Genomic DNA, 23432 nt, shown 5'->3' with positions numbered 1-23432 from the left:
TCAATATTACAGAGGCTGTTGTATAAACATTGTTCTTATATCAAATATAATACACAGAATCACTTCACACTGTTATCCAGAATGCCAGGATTGTATTTACTCTTGGTCGTGATTCATCTTCAGACAATAATAAACCCATAAATTTTCTGCGATTTTGCACAAAACTGTAAAATTAACTTCTTTACAGACTGAACTGAAACTTTCTGAACTGATGCTGATGGTTTATTAGTGTGAGACCACTGAACAGTTTCTGTGTTTCTGAATGATTTTATGTTAAAGTTTCTGCACTTTATTGCAGAACACCATTCACTCACCAAAATAAATATTAATAATGAAGGTTAAATAAATAAAAAACAAACACTTAGATTTGTTTCATATGAAGAGACGACATGGTGCATCCATTCATCTTCAGTGATCTCTGTGTTCAGTGTAGTTCCTCCAAAACTTAACGTCACCGCCAACAACCTGAGGACAGAGAACATTTAGACTTTTAAAAACCTCCATCTGTATAAAAAATAAAGTGAACTCCAGAGCTGATTTTACCTCGACATGTTTCTGTAAACACAAGTCTTCCATGGATAAAGGATCTGGTGTCTTACGGCTGCGCTGCGTGGCTGAGTCACAGCGCTGGGTCTCTGTGTAGAGGTGTCTGCTGGGAGAACACAAATCATACAACATGACAGGTGACAAACAATTTTCTGTCCACAACAAAGCAACACAATCAGGTAGATCTTGTGTTTTATTTGCAGGCTTTTTTAAATCAGTTGGAAATTCCCAAAAATAGGTCTTTTTGCAAACAAAATAAATGTAGAAAATTGCTGATTCTTTCAAATGTTTGATCACATTTCTGCAAATTTGCACAACATTGTGCAACACCAGTGACTTAAAGCTGAATATCGACACCCTAAAAAAATAGTGGCCTAAGTCATTTTTGGAGGAAAATTAGTTTTTGGCTTAAATCATCTCTTGATCATGCTGTCCACCTCTGGTAAAATCGCTTAAATCTTTAGCTAAAAGGATCACACTCTGTATGCCCTAAGTCATGAGGTTAATTAAGGCCATTTTATTTCCTGCCTAAGTCAAAAGTTTGGATGATTTTGGATAAAATGTGTGACTTGGTCAATTTACCAAGCTTTCATGATGGCGGCTGCTTCAAGAAGAAACCGAAACTTAAGTACAGAAGAAGCTGTAAACATGGTTCTTGAATCAGTTTCTTTCTAATGTTGTATAGCAACTTAGTCTTAATTTCACAACTTATAGTTTAACTACAAATTTAGCTACTTCTAGCTAGCTACATATTCCTGGCTAGCCCACTTTTTTTCTGTAACCAATTATAAATAATACCCCTCAGCGTATGACTGACCTGACATTTGTTCACTTAAGGTTGGATTTATTTACGTTTTGAGTTTTCTTTATGGAATTAAAGGACAGTTAATGGTCAAGTTTTAAGAAGTTGTCAAAGCTAGATGTTGGAAATGGGTTAAGTTCGATAAAAAACCCAGCAAAGAAGACCTGGAGAAGTGAGGAAAGGGACTGCCTACTGACCAATTTGATTAAACTGACATGTGTTTAATTTAACTCTGGGTAATTTCAGATTTGAGTTTCCTCTATGAAATGAAAGGGCAGCTTAAGCCAGGTTTAAAGTTGCCCAAATTAGACTAGAAAGTTAGAAAAATTGGTCAAAGTCACTTTATTCTTTTAATGTTACATCATCATGCACAGAAAAGTCTGTTTAAATGTTTAAATCTGCAGAGAAACTACTTTTTCTGCTTTAATGATACACTCATTGTTTTGTGCAGGACGCATTCACGTTACATTTTACCAAACTTTTTGTGGCTTCAGTGATATTTTTACTATTTTTGCCCCTGTGTTTGTCTGGAGATCCTACATGGAACCATGGCTGCATTGTTTACATGTGAAATCAGCTGTTAGCAGCCTGTAGCATGACAATGCTAACTGGTGCAAGGCCAGATGTTTCCCACAAGGTGAGGAGAAAGAGGTGAAGACGACATGCTGAGCTAAGGAGTGATGACATGGACCTGTCCTTCCATCCATCCTTATTGGGAACGTAAGATCTATCTCCAATAAGATGGACGAGCTAGCCGTGCTAACCCAGCAACAGAGGGAATACCAGAGGGCAGAGTAGCATCATGCTATTCACAGACATGGCTAACAGAGCTAACACCAGACACCAACACCACATTGGAAGAGCTTCACCTGCTGTGAGCAGACAGGATCCAGGAGACAGAGACTGAACAGACTGCTGAAGAAGCTCAGTCCTGGAAATTGTGGAGGTGGGCGACTACACAGCTGGCCTCAATTCTTCCAGAAACAAATGCTTCACACATTTATTTCCACGCTGTAAACAAAAAATGTACTTTTATCATGTAAATCCTCAGAAAGTGTAAAGCACCTGTGTGACGTCTCCTGGTTCAGCTGTTTTGAGGACGCAGCTCTTTCTCTTTGGACGCTCTGTGGTTGTTTCAGCGAGCAGAGAAGCAGCTGGTTGGTTTGGCTTCTTCCCCTTTGTTTGGAGTCAACACCTGGAAGCACCTGTGGAAAAACAAGATGATGATGAAACACAGGATGGGATGAATAAATAGAGAAATAATTTCACAGGATGAACCGCAGTGAGATGGTAATTTCTCTTGGTCTGAGCTGTTGCTATGGCAGCGCCCAGACAAAAACAAAGGTTAAAAACAGATAGTTTGTGACAGCTACGTGCTAGCTTCCATAGAGCTCGCTGCTGTTGTGTTGTGTTGTGTTGTGGCTGGTTTGTGTTACTAACCAGATCTGGGTCTCCTCCTCGCTCCTCCTGCCAGAGCAGTGAGTCTGTCTCTCTGTCCAACAGTCTGGACCAGAGTTCACAGCAAGCAGAGAAAAACAAACCTGACTCAGTTTAAAGAGCAGAGATACTCCTCTGATCCCCCGGCTCCTCTTTCAAACTGGTTTTTACCTTTGTGACACACTCATGTTGCTCAGACATCGATCATGCATTTCTCTCAGTCTCCTCAGGTAAACCTCTGCTTTCCTGCTCTTCTGTGGGATTTCAGGTAAAATCTGCAAAGAGAAAAGTGAGAAGCATGAGTTTTCCTGTTGGTGTTATAAATAAATGCAGCTGTAATGATGTGCTTACCAAATCCTGTATCTTGTTCTGGAAGTTCCTCATAAAATCCGGCTGCAGCGTTGCAAAAGCAGGAGCTTTCATCTGCAGGTGGCACATATTACATTCACGTCTCATTTCCTCGTCCATGAATCAGTGTGGGCTTGAAAAAGAAGCCTCCCCCTGTATACGAGCTGAGGGATCCGCGGCGTAAAACTCGAAGGTGTCACAGACAGTGTCATTCCCCACAGCACTGGTGTCTCATTTGGCGCCTCGCCCCCCTCCTCTCACACCCCACACAGCGCTAACTATCACACCAGACCACTTCCTGATGTGGGACTGGGATTCATTCATGGGATTGATCTATATAGTACCATACAATCCCCCTGGGCCCTTCAGTCCTGTCCCCAAAGACAGAGATGCAGGTGCAGCTTAATAAACTTCAGAGAGGTCTCTCAGATCAGTTTCAGGAGCGACAGGCCTCTCCTGCAGGAGGATCTGAGCTGTGCTGAGTTTGACCAGTCCTGTCTGACCACTGTTTGCCTTCCCCGGCTCTCCCTCCAGCCCGGCTCGTCGTCTGTTTGCCCGGGACAGTTTTGACACAGAGGTGAGAGAAAAATGAGTCCTGCGTGTTTGTTCATATGTGCTCAGCTCAGCACCTGAGCATCAGCTCATCTCCACAGTTCTCACTGCGTCTCTCTGAACCAGTTCTCCCCTGATCCCTGACCTCTGACAGGATTTAAAACGACACTTGCACAGTTTTTATTCACTCATGGAAGACTTAATCTGCCTTTTTTTATTTATGTTACAATATAATTAACTCTTGCACACTGTCTAACGCAGACGCCTGCAACCTTTACTTTCAAAGAAACCATTTTACCTCAGCTCACCTGGATTAAAGTCATTCAGGAGCCTCAAAATCTACTTTATCCTCACAATTAAGACTATATAGTGTGTAAAACTCTTCTTCAGAGTTAAAATCTAATGACTAATTATCTATACCTGCTTAGAAATATATTTTTTAAATTCATGAAGTTGTGATTTCTTAGTCTTTTTTTGTTTTTAATGAATTTGCCAACATTAAGAAAATGCAAAAATTTTAAATCTAAAAAATGCAAAAATAAAAAAAGAAATTAATGAAATTGTGATTTCTTAATTTTCATATTTTTTAAAAATTTGCAAATATCGAAAAAAAATGGCAAAATTTCAAAAATTTTAAAAAATGCAAAAAAAAAAAAAAAAAATTAAATAAATTTGCAAAAACTGAAAAAAATGTAAATATTTTAAAACCTGTGAAATTTCAGAAAGTTAAAAATAATTTAAAATATTAGCAACTTTTTTATTAAAAAAAAAAGCAGAAATGGTAAAAAATGAAATAAAATTTCAAACAATTTTGAAATTTTAAAACTTCAAGCATAATCCAGCACATTGTCAGTTAGATGACTCCATCCACACAGAATTAAAATCAGTATTTTCTATGAGTGTTTTCAAAAACTCTTTTTTATTAATATGAAAATAATTATGTAAAAAGCCCGTCTTGTGGCTGATTCTCTAGTTTTAGCACATTTAATCATATTACTTGATCACTGGGGTAAAATGGGAGAAGTAGCGTAGACGCTGTCAGTAAATATCTAACAGCTGAGTGAGCTGTGTCAGTGAGGAGTTATGTGTGTTGTTTCTGTGGGGGCAGTCGGTTTTTCCTGCTCCAGGTGTGTTTGCTTCTCTCTGCTCTTGTTAAGAGGGATTACAGCTCCTGTGGTTTCTGACACTAACCTTGGGAAACACTGGCTCACATCCGTCCTTCTCCTCCTTGTTGCCACAGAAGATCAATTCAGCTGGACGCTCCTCTGCAGACGCCTGCTTTGATAACCTGCAGAAAATAAATAATAATTAAAATAAAATTTAAAAAAGAAAAAAAAAATTGAATAAAATACAATAAAAAAAAAAAACAGAATAAAATAAAATAGAAAAATTAGTAAAACAAATAAAATAAAATAAAAAATACAATAAAATAAAAAATAAAATACAAAAAATGGAATAAAATAAAATAGAAAATAAGTAAAATTAAATTAAATGTAAAGAGCCACCAGTTTTATATAAATGATTGAAGAACAACATCTGAAAAAAAACTTTTTTGTCTGCAGAACCAGTCTCCTGCCCTGAGGTGTCACGCACACTAAATGTCAGGTTGTTAATATATTCCTAATGGCGTGCTACTTTTCAAGAGTAGCCATAGTGTGCTGCAGATCACACCCGGTAACACTGCACACCCCGGTGACAACACACTTTGTCTGCTGGGTGTAAACTGGCTGCGTGGAGGCCTCCTGAAGACGCAGCGTTTACTCACAGAGCGGTGCAGCAGCTAACAGATCTGTAACAACCCCAGCAGCTGAGCAGGTCCCAGAGGGAGGATGTCAGCTCATATATGTGCAATATTAGAGCTGACATGTGGACGGTCATATGGCACATACGTATCTATACAATGAACTTTAAATAGAAAGAGTTTATCTGGGACTTTTTTAAATTTACAGTTTTGTATCTCTTTAAATCTATTTTATTTCCTCCCCTTCACAGGTTGAGTTGATTTCCGTTTTATGAAAAATGTTGTGATACATTCTGTGTTTATATAGCTCCTTATAATTCTTCATATGTGATAAATAAATATGAATAAAATGACCATTAATTTGATGATTGTTGTTGTGAGCCATGTAATTATAATGTTTTTCATTGTTGCTGATGTTGGTGTTTTAGTTGCACTGGTTTTTGTTGTTGTTATCGTCATTATAAATGTTGTAATGCTCCTTTATCTAAATCACTGATGCGTGTGGCTGTTGTTGGGTTGAGGTTGCCGTCACAACACATTTGATGTGACTGTTTTTTCTGGTGTGTGGTTGGGTTGACACGGTGGTTGTTGCTGCTGTGACGGTCGTTTTTATTGCTGCGGCCGATGTTTTAAATCTTGTATTTGTTGTGATTGTTTATGCTGTTTGAGTCTTTTGTCTCTGGTTTAAGAGTTTGATTCTAGGTCTCTCTGTTCATGCTTCATCAGTGAATGAAAGGGTTAATGTGTGTGTTATCTCTCTAGCCATAGGTTCAAGTCCCACAAATGTCAGATTTTTCTTGAAATCTAGTCTGAGATTATCTACAGTAGAAATGGTTATCTTGTAAAAACAGGAAATTCTTTAATTTTGATTTTACTATCTCATAAAAACAGAAGTCAATGAAAAGCTTTGATGGTTGATCAAGCAGCGTGAAGGTGTTATCATCAAAAACGCACTTATCACCTAAATCAGCGGTCCCCAACCTTTTTTTGCACCACAGACCAGTTTAATGTCAGACAATATTTTCACAGACCAGCTCTTCTTCTGTCTTCTCACCGTTGTGTTTTTACCCTGCCTAAAGATACTTTCCAAAGATGTTTGTTTTTGTCCATTTTCTGTGGATGGCATCAAGAATATGTCTAGACGGGTATGACGGAGAGAATCCAGTCATTTTATAAAATAAAACATTGCTCAGTCAGAACCAACAAAAAATCAAACTGAAACAATGTAGGTTGAGTATTTTTTATGTGCGGCCCAGTACCAATTGACCAACGGACCAGTACCGGTCCATGGCCCAGGGGTTAGTGACCACTGGCCTAAATAACTACAGTTTGATGGATGTTTAACGACTTCCATAACTTCAGCCAGAAACCAATCTTTGCATTAAATACACAAAGTTAAATCTGGATTTAGAATATCATTATTGGCCGGTGTTTCAGAGTCAAGTGTGACCTTGTTAAGTGGTGACCCTCAATCGCCAATCATTAAACATTCGGCTTAGAAGTTAGTAGTTAGCAGTTAGCAGTTAGCACATTCATTCTTAACTCCAGTAACGGTCAGAACTTGACAGGAGCTGACTCCATGGTGAAGTTTTGTTTCTGGAAATTTAACACTGACTAACTGGACATTTTTATAAAGACAAAAGTTTTAATTTAGTGTTTAAAGAACAATAATCGTTTCAATACATGGAGCCAAACGCTGCTTCCGTTGCCCAAATGGGAGCCCATATTTATGGCGTGAATCCTGTTTTACGAGATAGTCATCTTATCTTTTTTATTTTTAAGTAAATGCCATGGTGTCATGTTGCACTCACCCTAAAAAATCCTCCTGTTTTTTTTAAATTTATTTAATAATTCCTTGTTTTTAAGAAATACTATCTCATAAAAACATTTTTTTTGTTTTGCTGTTTTACGAGATACTACCTCATAAAAACAGGAATCTGAAAAGTAAAAGAATTCCTGAAAATCTTTCATCGTTACCACGGTGAAGAAACATAAAACATGAACTGTTAACTTAAACACATTAAAAAAGCCGACCTTACCTGTATTGACCCTTACAGCTCTGATCAGCAGCAAAAACATGCAGCAAGGAGTCATGCAGCGAAGCATCATGGGAAATCCTGTTTCTCATAAAAAACGGAAAATCAAAAAAAAAAAAAAAAATCCTTGTTTTTATGAGATAGTTTTTTTTTCAAGTGAATGCAACATGCCACTGTAAAAATCTACTTATTCTGAAAAGTATGAAGTTGTGTGACTTCTTCCTTGCTAACTCTCAACATGCTAAGACGCTGGTGGTTAGCTTACCTAATTTCCAAGCTGCAAAGCCTCCTCTGAGGAACAAACAGCTGATCAGCTCAGCTTGTAAAACACACAATTTGCTACTTGTACCTCGTTTCTGTAAGCCTGGGTTTATTTCTTTGACTGCAATTATATAAGTTAATGAGGGGCCCTTGATTGGTTAGCTTACTAAAGCTAAAGGGTTTAAGAAGCGAAGTGCCTGAAAAAGCAGCGGTTTAACTCATTGGTTTGACATGGATCATGGCTCAGATCTCTTTCTTTGCTATTTCATTTTTTCTGCAGCATTTACATTTCAGAGGTATCAAACTGTCTTTATTTTTATTTACAAGTTTAACTCAAAGGGGTTTTTCTGATAACTGTAGATCTCTTCAAAATAAAAGCCCAGTCCCGTCTTGCACCCTCTTATTGGAGTAAATTCATAGTAATAGAAATGGTATGTTCTGGTCAAACTAATTTTGCAGACCCTTTATGCACACTTGTGAAATTCAACATGTTGAGGAGACCATGACCAGATGGCCACAGAGATAGAAAATTACTGCCCCAACTGTCCGATAAATCACAGCAGCTAATAACAGACGTAAAAATAGCCGGAGAGGAGGACAGATTGGATGAATTGGCCTCTTACTTCAAAACACAAACAAGGACTCTGCAGACTCCACATTTTGGCTTCAGCTTTAATTGCTTTTATTTTGGGTATTTCTTATGGATGTGGGGAATGTGCCCGTGCAGGGAGGTGGGGGGTGCTGTCTGTTGCCATGTTTGTCTGTGGAGCGGTGCGATTTCACACTGATGGAGGATCTGTCAGCGCAGGCCTTCACTCGCCTTCTTACTAAACTGTTGTTGCCTCAGAGTGGATGTATAGCAGCCTGGTACTAACATCATACATGCTGCTTCTAAATGGAGTTCAGGCCTCATTAGCAACAACGCCAAGAGCAGCGACACTGATCTGTTACACACTCGCAACATGTGAACACTAAGAACACTCACGGTGAGACGAGCCGGCGCCAAAGCTTCGACAGGACTCTGAGTTCAAACACAGTCAGAAACATTCTTTAATTTATTCCTTTTGAAATTTGTCGCTGAAATATTCTTGGTATTAGTTATGATGCATAATACATCGACGTAGTTTCTGTGACATCATCCATCCATTTCTAATATAAAGTTTTGACACCATTGTTGGTGGACGCCATATTGAAAAAGAGTTTGACTCAACCCAGCACCATTCAGGTTAGTGATGGTGGACACTGGAGCCTAACTGTCAGATTAAAAAAAGGACAGAATAGCAGAAGAAAGAGAAACAGGAGAAAGATAGAGCACAAGCTAAAGGCTAAAACATGGGATAAAGGATGAAAAATGAGCCAAAGGCTAAAACTCAGGTTAAAGGCTTAAACAAAAGGTAAAGGGCTACAACACAGGCTAATAGCTACAACACAAGCTAACAGCTGCAACACAGGCTAACGGCTTAACATAAGGTACTAGCTAAAATACAGACTAGCAGATAAAAGATAAGCTGAAGGCTAAAACATGGGCTAATGGCTTAAACACGAACTATTGGCTCTAACACGGGTTCAGGTTTTTAAACAAAGCTAAAACACGGGCTAAAGGCTCAAACAGAGGGCTAAAGGCTAAAATATGAGCTAAAAGGGTAAAACAAGAGGTAATGGCTTTAACACGAGCTAAAGGCTAGAACATTAAATAATAGCTAAAACAAGAGGCAACGGCTAAAACACAGGCTAAAGGCCCAAACACAATCTGAAAGCTATTACATGACCTAAAAGCTAAAACACGGGCTAATGGCTTAAGCATGAGCTAAAGGCTCAAACTCAAGCTGGAGGCTCAAACATTAGTTAAAGGGTAAAACAAGGCTAAATTACTAGCTAAAGGTTCAAACACGAGCTAAAGGCTAAAAAATGAGCTAAATGGTAAAACAAGAGGTAATGGCTAAAACATGAGCTAAAGGCTAAAATGGCTAAACTGTTTGTGCTAATGTTGCCTCCAACCCACAGTCAGCAGTTATTCTGCAGTGGTCTGTTCAAACTTGAGAGTCTATCAATAAAATGAAGAGTGAGGTTACGTTAGCTCTGATTGGTAGATGACTGGCAGGACATGACCAGGATTCACTAACGTTACACATTACAGACACATCTCACAGCATCGAGCTGTTAGAAGAGCTATATATAAATGGATACTAAACTACGGTACAAACCGACTAAGTTTGCTTGTTGTCACGTTTCAAACCTTAGCTCTATCTAACTATTGATAAACGCCTTCCCTTGTGGTGTTGTACCTGGCAAAAAGTTGTCTTGAACAAAGAAAATTTGTTCCAATCTAATCTCCATCCATTTCCAGAACAAACACAGGTCTGGTTACAAGTCAGGTCTTCGTGACAGTGTGTGTGAGACTCTGGGCCAAAAGTTGTCGCTGCATTCCAATTAAAACAGATCCTCCTCACAGCAGATTTAAGTTATTTAAGTGATGTTGGGTTTAAAGTGTATGAACTCTTTTGAATATCATTTAAAGTTGATATAAAGAAAAGTGTCTCTGATGAGTCTCACAGGCTCTGAGTGTCTCTGGTTCAGTTCAACAGGCTGATGTTTGTCCTGGAGCCCATAAAGCTTAAAATGAGACGAGCTGTCCTAACAGTTCAACATCTGCTCACAGTGCCGGCATGAAGTGACACTAGTGCCCCAATTGCTATATCTCTTTTCTAGCCGACATCATTACGACATTTTCTCCTGGATGATGTTTGTGAAAGTGGCAGCGAGCATCAGAGGAGGTGAGTTTCCACAACAGTGAGGTCACGCTGTGTTTGGTCATCTCACTCCTACGTGAGCGAGCGGCTCTCTGCTCCAGGAGGGTCGATGGTAAACAGGCCCGCAGAGGAGCTGCTGTTTGTTCTTTAAGGCCGCGCAAACAGAGACTGGAGAGCTGGAGTTAAAGACCAGAGGCGTCTGCAGCTGAGTCTCCTTCCTGACCAACTACTAAGACCAAAACTTCAGACCTGAGTATTCTACATCAGTTTAATCTACAAACATAAGTGTGCTGCCACGTTTCATTCTTCTGCCTAATGTTCATCTGACACCTTTAGTGGGTCATGCTTAGCTTAGCTTAGCTTAGCTAGAATAATTGCATTGAATTCAATCAGATGTCACTGGGTTTGAATGCACTGTCTTCACCTGGAATCAGAAACATCATCCTCTTCTCTTTCGTCCTCGGCCGAGCAGAGAGATTTTTCTGATCCCATCAAACCAGCTGCAGGTCTGTTCTCCAGCACTGTTAACATCAACACACACACACACACACACATGTACAGTTTCACATCTACTGTAATCATTAATCATTTAACATCTGAACAGAAAGCTGTAGTTGAGACTCAACTCCTCCTCCTGACTCCCTCTAGACTTTTCTGCAGCTCTGATGGATGACGCCTGAACTCGATGCTCCTGTAAAAGTCCTCCAGGTCGTGGTGGGTTTTCAGGTGTCCACGCTCCGCTAACTGCCTCTGCAGGTCAAAGATCTCAACACAGAGACAGAAAACTGTGATTCAAACTAAACCTCAGTGAATGGCAGATCAGGTGAATGTGGATCATCTTCTTCAGGTGTGACATGATCGGTAGTTTGCAAAATGAAACACTGCAATGAACTGATTCAGGTGTCAGCCAAAATAAATATGTTTCACCAATTCGTTCATGAAATTGCACATTTATATGGTAATCTACGGTGGCCCATAGGTGCCAATTTGCAAAAGCAACTTCAGAAATGTAACGGCCACAAAAGTAGTCAAAAGGGTAGTTATCCTACTGGACACAGAAAAGTTGTGAAACTGAGTGAACAATTGTTTTCTTTTTTACCTTCAGCAATGATAAATTTAGCTCTGATTCTAATGTTATTAAGTTATAAAGTTAAATATAAGATGATGTACTTTTACTGTTAATAAATGAAGAAATATAAGTTCAATGAAATACATCACAAGATGTCATTCACTAAATTTCACAACTTTTCTGTGTCTCATCACTAACCTTTTTAACTTATGTTGTGGCTGCATTTCCATGTATTGTGGCTTTTGCATTCATGTTTTTGCTCTCGCGTTAGTGTTGTAGCTTTTGCAATGTGTTTTTGCTCTAGCCATCATATTGTAGCTTTTGTATTCAGGTTGTGGAATTTGAATGTGTATGGTGGCTTTTTGCATTTGTGTTGTAGCTCTTGCAATGTGTTTTTGCTCTTGCCTTTGTGTTTTTGCTCATGCGTTCATGTTGTTGCTTTTGTATTTGTGTCATAGCTTTTGCAATGTGTTTTTGCTATTGCATGTATGTTTTTGCCCTTGCATTTTTGTTGTAGCTTTTGCAACGCGTTTTTGCTGCTGCATTCATGTTAGTGCTCTTGCCATCATGATGTAGCTTTTGACTTCATGTTGTAGCTTTTGCAACATGTTGATTTTTGCATTCATGGTGTAGCTATAACAATGTGTTTTTGCTCTTGCCTTTGTGTTTTTGCTCTTGCATCAGTTTTGTAGCTTTTGCCTTTATGATGTAGCTTTTGCATTTATGATGTAGCTTTTGCAATGTGTCTTTGCATTTTGCTCTTGCATTAATGTTGTAGCTCTTGCATTTGTGCTGTGGATTTTGTATTCGTGTTGTAGCTTTTGCAACGCGTTTTTGCTCTTGCATGTATGTTTTTCTTTTGCATTTTTTTGTAGCTTATGCATTAGAGCTGTGGCCTTTACTATTTGTTTTTGATCTTTCATTTAAGTTGTAGCTTTTGCATTAGTGTCCAAGCTTTAGCAACATATTTTTGCTCTTGCATTTGTGTCGTAGGTTTTGTTACATGTTTTTCCTCGTTTATGTATGTTTTTGCTCTTGCATATGTATTGCAGTTTTGCTTTTGTTTTTTTGCTCTTCTTAGGTATTGTGGCTTTTTATAAGTCATCTGACACCTATAGGCCACCGTAGTTATCTTTATTTCAATACGTTTTATATCCAGGAAGTTTGTTTTTCTAATTCTAATCTGTGGTTCCGGTAAATCTCGCATTATTTTCAGACCTGTTTGTTTATGTGGAGTAATTTCTGCTCTGGGACTTAACCTACCAGGTAGAAGCAGCTTTTGGGGATGGTCTTCAGGTACGAGTCATCGTGCTGCGGCTTTGAGGAGACAAACTTCTTTAGTTTCTGAGTGAAGAGGAGAGGAGACAGAGGCAGACACTGTGGGAGCTGTGGGAGCTGTGGGAGCTGTGGGAGCTGTGGGAATAGAGTTTTTCATGTTTCAGGAGCTGGGAAACAGAGCACACAGAACAAATGAGAAGTAAACACACAGCCACAGGAAGCCATTAACTGCTGCAAGGACCAATTAGGCCCCAGCAGGTGTCCCTGCCTCTGCCTGCTTTGGTGCTGCCTCACCTCTGCGTCTGTGACGATGGAGCCTCTCCATCTGAGGCGAGGAAACAACGGGCACTTTCATTTGTTTAGCTACTTGGAGCAAAGGATTCCTCCAGGAGAGCCTCTAAACCTCTTTATTGTGCTCTCTTTGTCCCCTCACCAAGTACGAGTCATTAGAGAGGACAATTACATCCTCCTGGAGAGGCTCGGCTTTTACAGGAGGGTAGGGGGGGAGATAAGACAGGATCTCTGTCACGTTTGACGCCCTCTACGCAGGAGCTTATTGCTCTTTTCACACCCGTCAGAGCAGACGAGACAGAGTCAAAATCAAAGTCAATCACAGCAGCGAGAGACAAATCTAAACTTTGTTTCTTAAACTGTGACGAGCTGAAAACAACCACTTTAAGAGGAAGAAAAAACAAACCAACTTGACTTTCTCATGGGAACTCATAAACAGTGTAATTCTCTAGCCCTGTCTGACTTTAGGATAAAGTTGTGAGCTGCAGCTGGAAGTGTTGTAAAGATTTGCATGCCACCTGAGGAGTACAGAAAACAGTGAAGGTGTTTTGGTCAAACAGAGAGACTATGGTTTGCAGGGTTGTGTATTTCAGCTCAGAAAGCGTGGAAACCAAAAAAAGGCCTGTGGGAAAAAATCTGATACTTCAGACCCACTGAGGTCAGGGGATGTTAACAAGTTTCATGTAGACTTCAGTGAAATGCTTCATCACAAGAACCATGTAAATCTTAACATCCACATTGCATCTATTAAGATTTTAAAACTAAGAGATGTTTCTTTAACCCTTTTGTTGTGTTCTGGTCAAATTTGACTTATTTAAAAGTATTGTTTGTAAAAAAAAACAAACAAAAAAAAAAAAACCCACCAATGGAGATTTGTAAAAAATATACAGCTGAAAAAAAAGAAAAAGGAACCCATTGAATTGTATTGAAATGCATACATTCTATTGTACTGAATAAAGGAAAAAATAATAAAAACTAAGTTTAAAGGAAAAGAAGATCATAGAAATGAATGGGGAGAGCTAAAAACAAGTTTCAAAATCTAAATTAGGTACCCCCTCATTTGTCAGATGAACACACAAACACAAACACACACAGTATCATGATCATCATCAGGGAAAACACATCTGATAGACTAATGAAGATTATATTATTGTTCTTGTTAGCTGTTCTTTCCTGTATTATGATCTAAAAAAACATGTAAATTTTCTAAGTTTACTTATGGGATTTTTTTGTACATAAATAAAATATTCACCGTCACCTTTCACCATGAACACAATATAAAGGTTTTTTTTTTTTTGTATTTTATTTTCAGCTTCTATGCTCCAAATATCTGGAACAAACTGCCAGAGAACATCAGGTCTACTGAAACTCTCTGCTCCTCTAAATCCAGGTTAAAGACTTTTTATGGCTTCCTTTTATTGAACAAATCATTTTAGTATCTTTTTTTTTAACTGCAAAACTCTGCACTGTGACTTTTATGCTTATATCTTAAAATCAGTTCAAACCTTCTTTTTTTTACAATTTTGTTTCTTGATTTCATCATTTTCTAAATCTGCTTTTCAATTGATTTCTTTCAAAGCTGATTTGTTTCTCGGAAAATGTGACTGTTTCAAATATAAAACAGTGTCAAAGCAAACGTCTTCTGTGACTTTGACCTAAAGTCGTCTGTGATAAACAGTTTTTATTCACTTTGTTACACCTGGTTATTTCTTACAGTCAAAATAAAACAGAAATTATGCTTTTAGAACTTAATCAGATGTGTATGAGCTTAGATCAATGAGGCTTACAGGCCATAAAAAAAAAAACAAAAAAAAAAAAACAAATACAAGCTTAAAATTTGTAATGTGGAGTCTTCCAATTAACACTAGTTAGTTTGACTGGTGGAGTGTAACTTGCTCAGACCCATGCTCTGATGTAGCAATGAAAAACTAAAATCCAGTAAGGTCTGTTCGAGTGACTCTGTTATTTCTCTGTGCACATACTTCTCTTCTCTAACAAATATTGAGCCCATGTTAATCCAAAATCAAAAGGTTTAACTTAACACAAATGAACCCAAACTCTCACTCACCTGGCTCAATACCTGAGCTTACTTCAATGCATCTTCTGGTTCTTAGAACCACCTACAGATCAAATATAAAACAACATATGCACTGACTCTTCTTACTTCAAGTAAAGGAACAAAAAATAGAAACAAAAAATGAAACAAACAGAAAACTATGTTATGGCATAAACACTAACGATCACAAGAACTCAAGTCGATTGAAGACTTTCTAACACTAAAAGTTACAATATTTGTGTCTTTACTTTTTTTTTAGTTAATCCTAATGGGCTGCTCATTTTTGACAGGGAACACAAAGATGAGTTACATGAAACAAAAACAACACAAGGATTAAAAAAGGCAACTATGCTTCAATTTAAACAGGAAATTAAGCTGGTGACTTTAAGTTCTGTGACCACATATAAACCCAGTTTAGTTTCTGAGTCACTTTTTGCCTCAAGATCTTTAAAAATGACTCCTTTAAACATGTTTATCCTAAAACACACTTCAAACACACAAGAAGACCTTTAAAATATCATTTTTTAAATAACAAAAATAAGAAAATAGATGAAGTGTCTCAACTATTCCTCATTTATTATTATTATTTACTTATTTTATTGTTTTTTATTTTGTATTTTTATTTATTTATTCTTACTACTTAAGCTTAGTATTTTTTTTTGTATTTTCAGTGTATTTAAAATAATTGTATAGAGAGAGTGTGGTTAACCACAGTCAAATTCCTTGTATTCTTCAGATACTTGGCGAATAAAGGGATTCTTTAAGACACATGAGTTTCATCGTGTGTCAGGGACAAAAACATTAAAGTGATCAGGTCAGACTGGAGTTCTTCTCTGTTCACTGTAAGGTCTGAAACTGGAGTTTAAAGATCCAAAGTTTCACAGTACTGTCTGAGATGTCTGTGTTTTTTTGTTTGCATCTTTGTGTCTCGTTGTATTAAATTTTTATGTTGGAAATAAAATTAAATTTCAGGCTGTGAAAGTGAAGTCAGTTTAATCATCCAAACAAATGAATCAAACTTTGATGTGAAATCATGTTGTAAATAATTTTGTCTCCACTGAGAGCAAAACCCCCTCCTGTCATTTCCCCGTCACCATCACCTGAGGTCTGTACCTGCTGGATCTGGTCTTCAGACCTCGCTCTGCCGGCCTCCTGTCTCTGCTGCAGCTGGGATCTCTGAGCTCTGACCTTGTCCTCCAGCAGAGCAGCATATCGGCGACAGAGAGCGTCTCTTAAACGGTGCATGCTCCAGTAAGCCTCTAGATGGCGCTAGAGGACAGAGAGAGAATGAGAGGTGCACAGGCAGAAGGGATGGGAGCACAGAGAGGGTGAGGAGGCAGAGAGCAGAGTTTCAGTGATGAAGAATGAAACTTTAGCTCCTGATGAAGAAGCAGGAGTTTCTTCTTCTCTGCTGCAGAGTGAGAGTCTGAGTGTTTGTTTCATCAGAGCTGAGTTTCTCCACCTGCTCCATCCTGGCCCGGCGCCTGGCCTCGGCTTCCTCATCTGGGTCTGGACCATGGACTGGTTTTAGTGTCGCCCTCCGGGGCCTGTCTCCGACTCCATCCCCTGCCTATCAACAGTAAAACCCCAATTTAGCTGCAGTGGGAGTGAGTCAGTCAGCTCGCCTGAAGATTAAAAAAAGAATTCATTTTTTGGTAATCCCTCTCGTCTGCCAAAAGCTTCCTCCCACACACAGCCTGACATTGTGTTCTTGGAAAAAAAAAAAAAAAGCTACGCAGGAGGAATGTGCCCACCTCCTCTCCTGCAAATCCCTGACTTTATTTCCTGCAGCGTTTCTCTAGAAAGCAATTTTTGTAAAGCTCTGATCTGTCCTGAGTGTTTCACTGGACAGCGGAGTCTTTGTTTAATCCTGATGAACTCTGCGAGCAGACAGATGTCACCAATGCAAGTTTTCAGGACAGATTTTGAATGAAAGGATGATGTTTTGTCCAAGTGAAGATGAATAAAGCATCAAGACACATTTAAAGTCAGAATGGACCTCAGATCCATTTTAAACAGCCCTAGCTTCAAACCCACAGCCCGTTAGTCTAAAGCTAAAGCTCCTTACATTCTGCTGAAACTCAACAACTCTTACAGCTGACGTCTTTAAATGTATGGATTGATCAGGAAGTGAAAATGTAAGAGTTAATTACTACGTTAGAGGACATAAGACCAAATTAAAGAGATGAAAAACTGCATGGAAATAGTTCAGAAAGCAGGATCAGAAATATTTGAGTACAAAAATGTTGTTTGCAAACAAAATATTCTGAACCTGAAAACAATCATGAACAAACCCAGATCCTGAGACCTTCATCAGGTGAAGGTCTCGGACTCAAATCTTGTGAAATAAAAAATTATTTATTATTTCTGCAAGTCAGACGGTGTGTGGGTGTTTTACTTTTGAATCGTTCTACCGGACACCTGACCCTCCAAGAACCTGTCCTGAAAAATAGATGTGCGAAGAATTTTTCCCAGTTGGGGTGCATTAACAAAATTACCTGAACACAGTCAGGGTGCCCTTTAGCAAGGCACCAATTCCCAACTGCTCAGGTGCATACTGAGAGTGCAGCACCATCAGTCCGTCTTAAAAAAAAAAAAATTTAAGCATATCTTAATCTTAATCTAAAACTAAATCGGATATGTGCCAGGAATAGACTTTGGCCCTAAGACATTTTTGCATGTTCAGACGACAAAACAACAAAAAAACAAACCAAGCAAAAACAAATCAAACAAAAACAAAACCAAGCAAAAACAAAACAATCAAAAACAAAACAATCAAAAACAAGACAAACATAAACTAAAAGAAAACAAAACAAAAAGAAAACAAACAAAAATAAAATAATCAAAAAAAAACAAAAAAAACAAACAAAAACAAAAATAATACAAAGAAAAAAATTGAAACAAAACACAAAAAAGCAGAACAAAAACGAAAATATAACAAACAAAAATAAAATAAACAAAATCAAAACAAACAAAACAAACAAAAAACTACCAAAAAGAAATCAAAGTAAAAAGAAAACTGAACAAACAATAACTGAACAAACAAAAAGTAAGCAAACAAAAACTAAACAAACAATAAGTAAACAAACAAACAAAAACAAAAAGAAGTCAAATGAAAACCATACAAACAACAAAAAGAAATTGAACCAAAAAGAAATTGAACAAAAAAACAAAAAGAAATCAAATAAAACCAAACAACAAACAAAAAGAAATTAAATAAAAAGAAAACAAACAAAAAGAAAAGGAAGACAAACAAAGCAAAAAGAAAAAACAAAGAAAACACAAAGAAAACAAACAACAAAACAAACAAGCACAAAATTTAAAAAAAAAAAAATTCAAAATAAATAAATAAATAAAATAAAAAATAGAAGAGTATCTGCTTCTGCAGCCATGTTTCCACCTTAAGTCCAACAAACTTTTAGTTCCAGGATCCTTTATTTCAGGGACTTAAAGGTTCCTGCAGCTCGTCCTGACCTGATTTTCACAAAGGTCAAAACTCTTTTGAAGAAAAACAAACTGACTCGCTCATGTTACAAAAAGCCACAGGTCAAAACAAAGCAACAAACGTCAGATTTAATAAAAGTCAAACTGCTGCCATGAGGACGTGAATGTTTGAGACCAGGATCACAAAAAAAAGAGCTGCCATCACCACCACGACTGCACAGCGCTCTGTTCAACACGTCAACGTGTTTGTGCTGCTGCCAAACTGCAAAGTGTCTGCCTCAGTGTGTTTGAGCTTCTGGTTTTAACACTTGAGGTGTGGAGCTCGTGTTGTTTCTGATGTGATCACATGTTTCCTGCGTCTTGACACCTGCTGCAGATCAAACTTCCTCCTGAATCTTAGAGAAGTTGAAGTGGCAGGTGTTTTTTTTCCGCAGCATGTGGAGCATGTCACCAAAAAGAGTAAAAACTGCCTGTAAACACACACTTGTGCTCTTTGAGGTCACCCTGTGTTTGGGAAACATCTTGTGAAACATCTTGTCATCTGAATGAAGACGTAACTGAAGTTTATGAGAGCGTTCAGGAAGTGTCTGCTTTGTCTTTCCCCACAAAAGCTGCTGGAAACCAAGGATTTATCAGTCCTGTTGCCACAGCGATGCTAACATGGCAGAGGAAAAGGGACCTGCAGCTCTCTGCCCTCTCTGCTGCGAGCAAAGTGTCAGCGTCAGGGTCAAGGCAGCATCCATCTGTGCTCCCCGCCAACACAAATCAGCTGAGGATAATGCAGCTGTCCTGCTGGAACACGTCACCCTGCTAGACAGAGATCGTGATTCTGCAGAGAGGTGGACAGACGCCTGCGGGCATTTCTATTTTTTTCTTTACTTTGGATCCAAAAAGAGGGAGGCAGATGGGTTGGGATGATCACAAACACAGCAGACTGAAATAGAAAATGGAGAATAGATGCTGCAGGTGGAAGCAGAAATGGTTGGTGGCAGAGGATGAAAAGACAGAGCTGAGAAGAAAGACCTGCAGCTTGTGGGGAGAGTGAATGACTCCAAATAAAAAGACCCTCAAAGGCTGTTTGGAGACGGGGTTTCGCTGGTAACCGAGCAGATCCTCTCAACTGCTTCCAGCTCCTGCCTCTCTCAACGCTACCTTTTCCTACTGAGTGCAACTATTTGAGCAACTTTGGAAATAATGATGCAGTTCTCGCCCCCAGGAGGCGTGAAGAGCTCCACGTCAGGCCTCAACAGACAGCGATGGATACCAGAGAGGCCCGCAAACAAGGCAACAATTGAAGTGACACAATAGAAGAGGATTACACAACTTTCAGTCACCGAGCCAGCGGATAATATCACCAGGGGGGCCACAGAGAGCCACACGGGTCCTTGGTACTCACTGTACTGGCTCAGGCGTGATCTCAGTGTGCAACGTGAGGCAACAAAACCACTTTGTGATCCTGGATGGAAAAGGTGCCAGCGGGTTTGTTCACCCGCAAGAAATAAACCTGACAAATCCTGAGCTACACCACAACAAAAACATGGAAACAGATTTGAAACCTAATACTTATCCATACCCTAATGGAAATAAAATAAAAGTTTAAAAATAAGACTTTAAAATACCTTCCTGTCAGGTCGACTTGTTGCTTGATGGAGGACTTTGCAGATGGGTCTCATGCCGAGAAAACCTTCAGGAAAAACAGACACAGGTCGCAGAAAAATGTAGGAAAACCAGATTACCACCAAACTCCAGCATAATATCAAACTATAACATCTCCTGAGGATTTGTTTATGAGTCGTTTATTAAAACACTTACCAGTTGTTGCCTTTCAGCGTTTCAGGTTTGTTTAAAACGCCCGTATCCTTGATCTAACTTGGAGCTGTACAGTGTACTGAAGTCTGGTTACCAAGTTACCGTGAACAATGCAGAAGTGTTAAACCTTTCTGAAGGACACCTTCACACCGTACAAACACGTCTGAGGCCCTGCTGTCATCGTATACCTGAGCCTGAGGTGAACACCATGTTCCCTAAAGCCTCATTCAACTGGATCACTGAAAAAAAAAAGTATTTTATTGTATTTTAAAACTTGATTATAACATTTCAGGCTGCCTGTTTGACATCTGGCCAAGCTGGAAATTAGCTTAATGGCTAAAGCTGTCTCTTTAACTGTGTAGTAAATTAAATGAGACTGTCCATGTAACAAATAAACAAATACAACTAAAATCTGGGAAGCTAAGGTGAACTAGTCTGACTAAAGTCTCTTGGACTTGGTTTTGCTTCCAAAAACACTCTGTTTCAGGTCTGAAGGGTTAGCTTTGCAGTGCTAATCATTAGGCTACCTCCATCTTTTTAGCGTTTATCAGACGAAAGATTAGAGAAACCAATAACACTGGGGAACGATTTGAAAAAATAAATCAGTTGAGTTAGATTTTAAAGCTGATTTAAACTAAAATTGATATAAACTGATTCCAAAATTACCGTTAGTTTTTTTCTAGCACATCAACCGTTTTCTCCACAGCTTCCGCGCGGCTTCGTGCGGACGACTGACGTCATTTTCCAACCGCGCCCCCTCTCGCCGTCCCTTTCACGCGCACACTTGAAAAATTTCAAACCTGCCGAACGCAGACACGCCGACATGATGGCGGAAGGCTGGGCTCTCCTAGTAGTCAAAGTGCAGAAATACAGTACGATACTTCACGACGAGATCACCGTGAGAACAGAGAAGTGAAATAATCTATGGCGGGCAGTTGCGGCCACTCTCAGCAGAGAAGAGGAATTAGTTAAACAAAAACCTGGAAAAATCTCAGGGACTGATATGTCACGTTGTAAACAAAAGGCTAACTTCTTCTACCTTCGTTTAGTACTCTGGTAGACGAACGTTTGTGATACACCGCCCCCTGCAGTTCGGGAATGGTCACTAACGGACGCCGCACTAGTTGAGAGCGCGGATCTCGTGAGGTGTGTGTAGCTTAGATCAGTACTGTCAATATCTGCTAACAGAAAGCTAGCATAGCAGGAATCAAGAGGATTTGTGCTGCTTTTTTCTCAACCTTGCATCCATGGGCATACTGTTGTAAGTTATGTTTCATTTTATGCTGTTTTTGGGGGGTTTCAAAGCTCGTAACTATTCCATCTTGGTGTTTTATTTACATAGGTTTATATTTCCTTTGTTCCAGATCAGGTCTGCTCCTCTAGCTCCTCCAGTAGCCATATCTTTTGTAAAAACATAAAACTGTTAGACAAACATTACAGTCATGTCTGTTTTTTTCATATTTCATTGTCTCTCAATATTTGAAGATTTTGATTAAAAAAGTACATATCTGTTGAGTAGAGTATTTTTCATATTTTTTAAGAAACTGTTTACTCTATAGTTCAAAAACTTGTCACACAAAATGTAGTTATAAACAGCGGTCAGACCTAACTTAACAAAAATTGTGTTCCCCAGTGTAATCTGAAGTCCCAGGAACTTTTCTTATCTGTTCCAAAGCCCAAAAAAGGCACTGATCCTCTTACCTGGACTGAACTGTAAAATAAACTGCACTGGGTTCATATTCGTTAAAACAGCCATGTTTGAACATTACTTCTTTAATGTTTTAAGCTACATTATGTGTCTTTAACAGAGAAGACAGGTCAGTGGACAGAGCACGTACCTGGTCCAAAGACAGAGGTGTGACTTATAGAAAAGGGGGCACTGATGTGGTTTGTGCAGCTCGACCTCTCGGTCAAACCAGCGCCCCAGTTCAAAAGTATTTTCATATTTAGGACAGAGTTTAGGCTCTGCTAATGTTTGAGGTTGAACCAGCTGAAAGAGTTAAAACTTAAACAAACTCTCGCATTAATCAAGCTTTTTTCTTGTTGGGAGGTAATTTCCGCTTAAATACTTGAGTGAATCCTAGAATCAATACTTAAATACAAGAGTGGTTTTGTAATTAGGGGTACATTTCAAGTCCATGGGGTAAACTTATCAATTTTACAAATTAGTTTCAAGCAATGACCAATTTTACAGTGGGTCATGTGGCTGATGTTTCGCTGTCATTTAATACAGAAAGTTAATTTATTGAACAAAAAAATGTAAATCATGAGTTGGAATTTGCAGTTTTTGTGCTGATTTCTCAAATGTCAAGTTTGGTCTTTAGAATTAACACTAGAATACATGTTTGTGTTTTATTTTCAGTATTATTTATTCACTTTGTGTGTGTCTGAGAAATCTGTACCAACTGTGTCACCAATTGAAAAAAAACCCTATAAATCAGCAATGGTTTGCTCCAAAGTCACATGACCCAAATCAGCTGAGGTCCCATCCTTTTTGGTGTGAACCTTGAAGAAAGTGTGTCATGTGTCAGCTCCTCTTCATCAATATTTCATCAGAATGATTGTCTGTACATGGGGCGCATTAACTGTTCATCGACTGTGTTACCAACATGTTCTGCTCTTCTTACTATAGATGTTATAAAGACCAAACTGTGAAGAAAAGGAGCAGAAATATGAGCTGATGGAGGTCAGGTGGTGCCATGTTCAAGGTCTGCAGTTAGCACAAGGGACGAAACATGGAGGACATGTCGACTGTGTTAGCGTCACTAAATGTAGAGTTGGAGAGACAGGTTTCTCTCTTCTTGTCCTGTCAGCTGGTTCCTGGGATTTTTGAGCCATAATTTTTTTAATTTTTGTCTAAACTGTGAAATAAATGATGAGGGACATTTCTAGGGAGCGTAGTCTGACAGAGAAATGTTGAATAACTCTAAATTCAGGATAACTTTTTAAATAACTTTTTTTTTTCACTTTTTTGTAAACCTGAAATGTTCCCCTAATTATAAAATCACTCTT

At 38.7% G+C, this 23432-nt stretch overlaps 1 protein-coding gene across 2 annotated transcripts; it reads right to left on the bottom strand.

Moving 5' to 3' along the window:
• Positions 1–20: 20 nt before the first annotated feature.
• On the bottom strand, positions 21–21298 carry LOC141794701 (uncharacterized). 2 transcript variants are annotated; one of them, XM_074675120.1, is made up of 16 exons: positions 21087–21298; positions 20424–20659; positions 20231–20295; positions 16630–16737; positions 16281–16436; positions 12806–12886; positions 11100–11238; positions 10898–10994; positions 7466–7543; positions 4877–4973; positions 3137–3208; positions 2957–3060; positions 2789–2852; positions 2414–2553; positions 544–652; positions 21–465 (listed from the first exon to the last, which is right to left on the bottom strand). In XM_074675120.1, the coding sequence occupies exons 3-16, from the start codon at positions 20282–20284 to the stop codon at positions 409–411; spliced, it is 1356 nt and encodes a 451-aa protein (XP_074531221.1). In that variant the 5' UTR covers positions 20285–20295; positions 20424–20659; positions 21087–21298; the 3' UTR covers positions 21–408. The 2 variants fall into 2 exon arrangements, with proteins under 2 accessions (XP_074531221.1, XP_074531222.1); XM_074675121.1 differs by lacking the exon at positions 7466–7543 and having other exon boundaries at positions 21087–21297.
• Between the last annotated feature and the right edge of the window lie 2134 nt (positions 21299–23432).

This window comes from Halichoeres trimaculatus, unplaced genomic scaffold (genome assembly GCF_033239565.1).
Source record: "Halichoeres trimaculatus isolate MK-OKI-2021-1 unplaced genomic scaffold, fHalTri1.1 fHalTri1_scaffold_8, whole genome shotgun sequence".
Classification (NCBI taxonomy): domain Eukaryota; kingdom Metazoa; phylum Chordata; class Actinopteri; order Labriformes; family Labridae; genus Halichoeres; species Halichoeres trimaculatus.
Note: the sequence above shows the minus strand (reverse complement) of the source record. Positions and strands in the feature narration are given on the sequence as shown.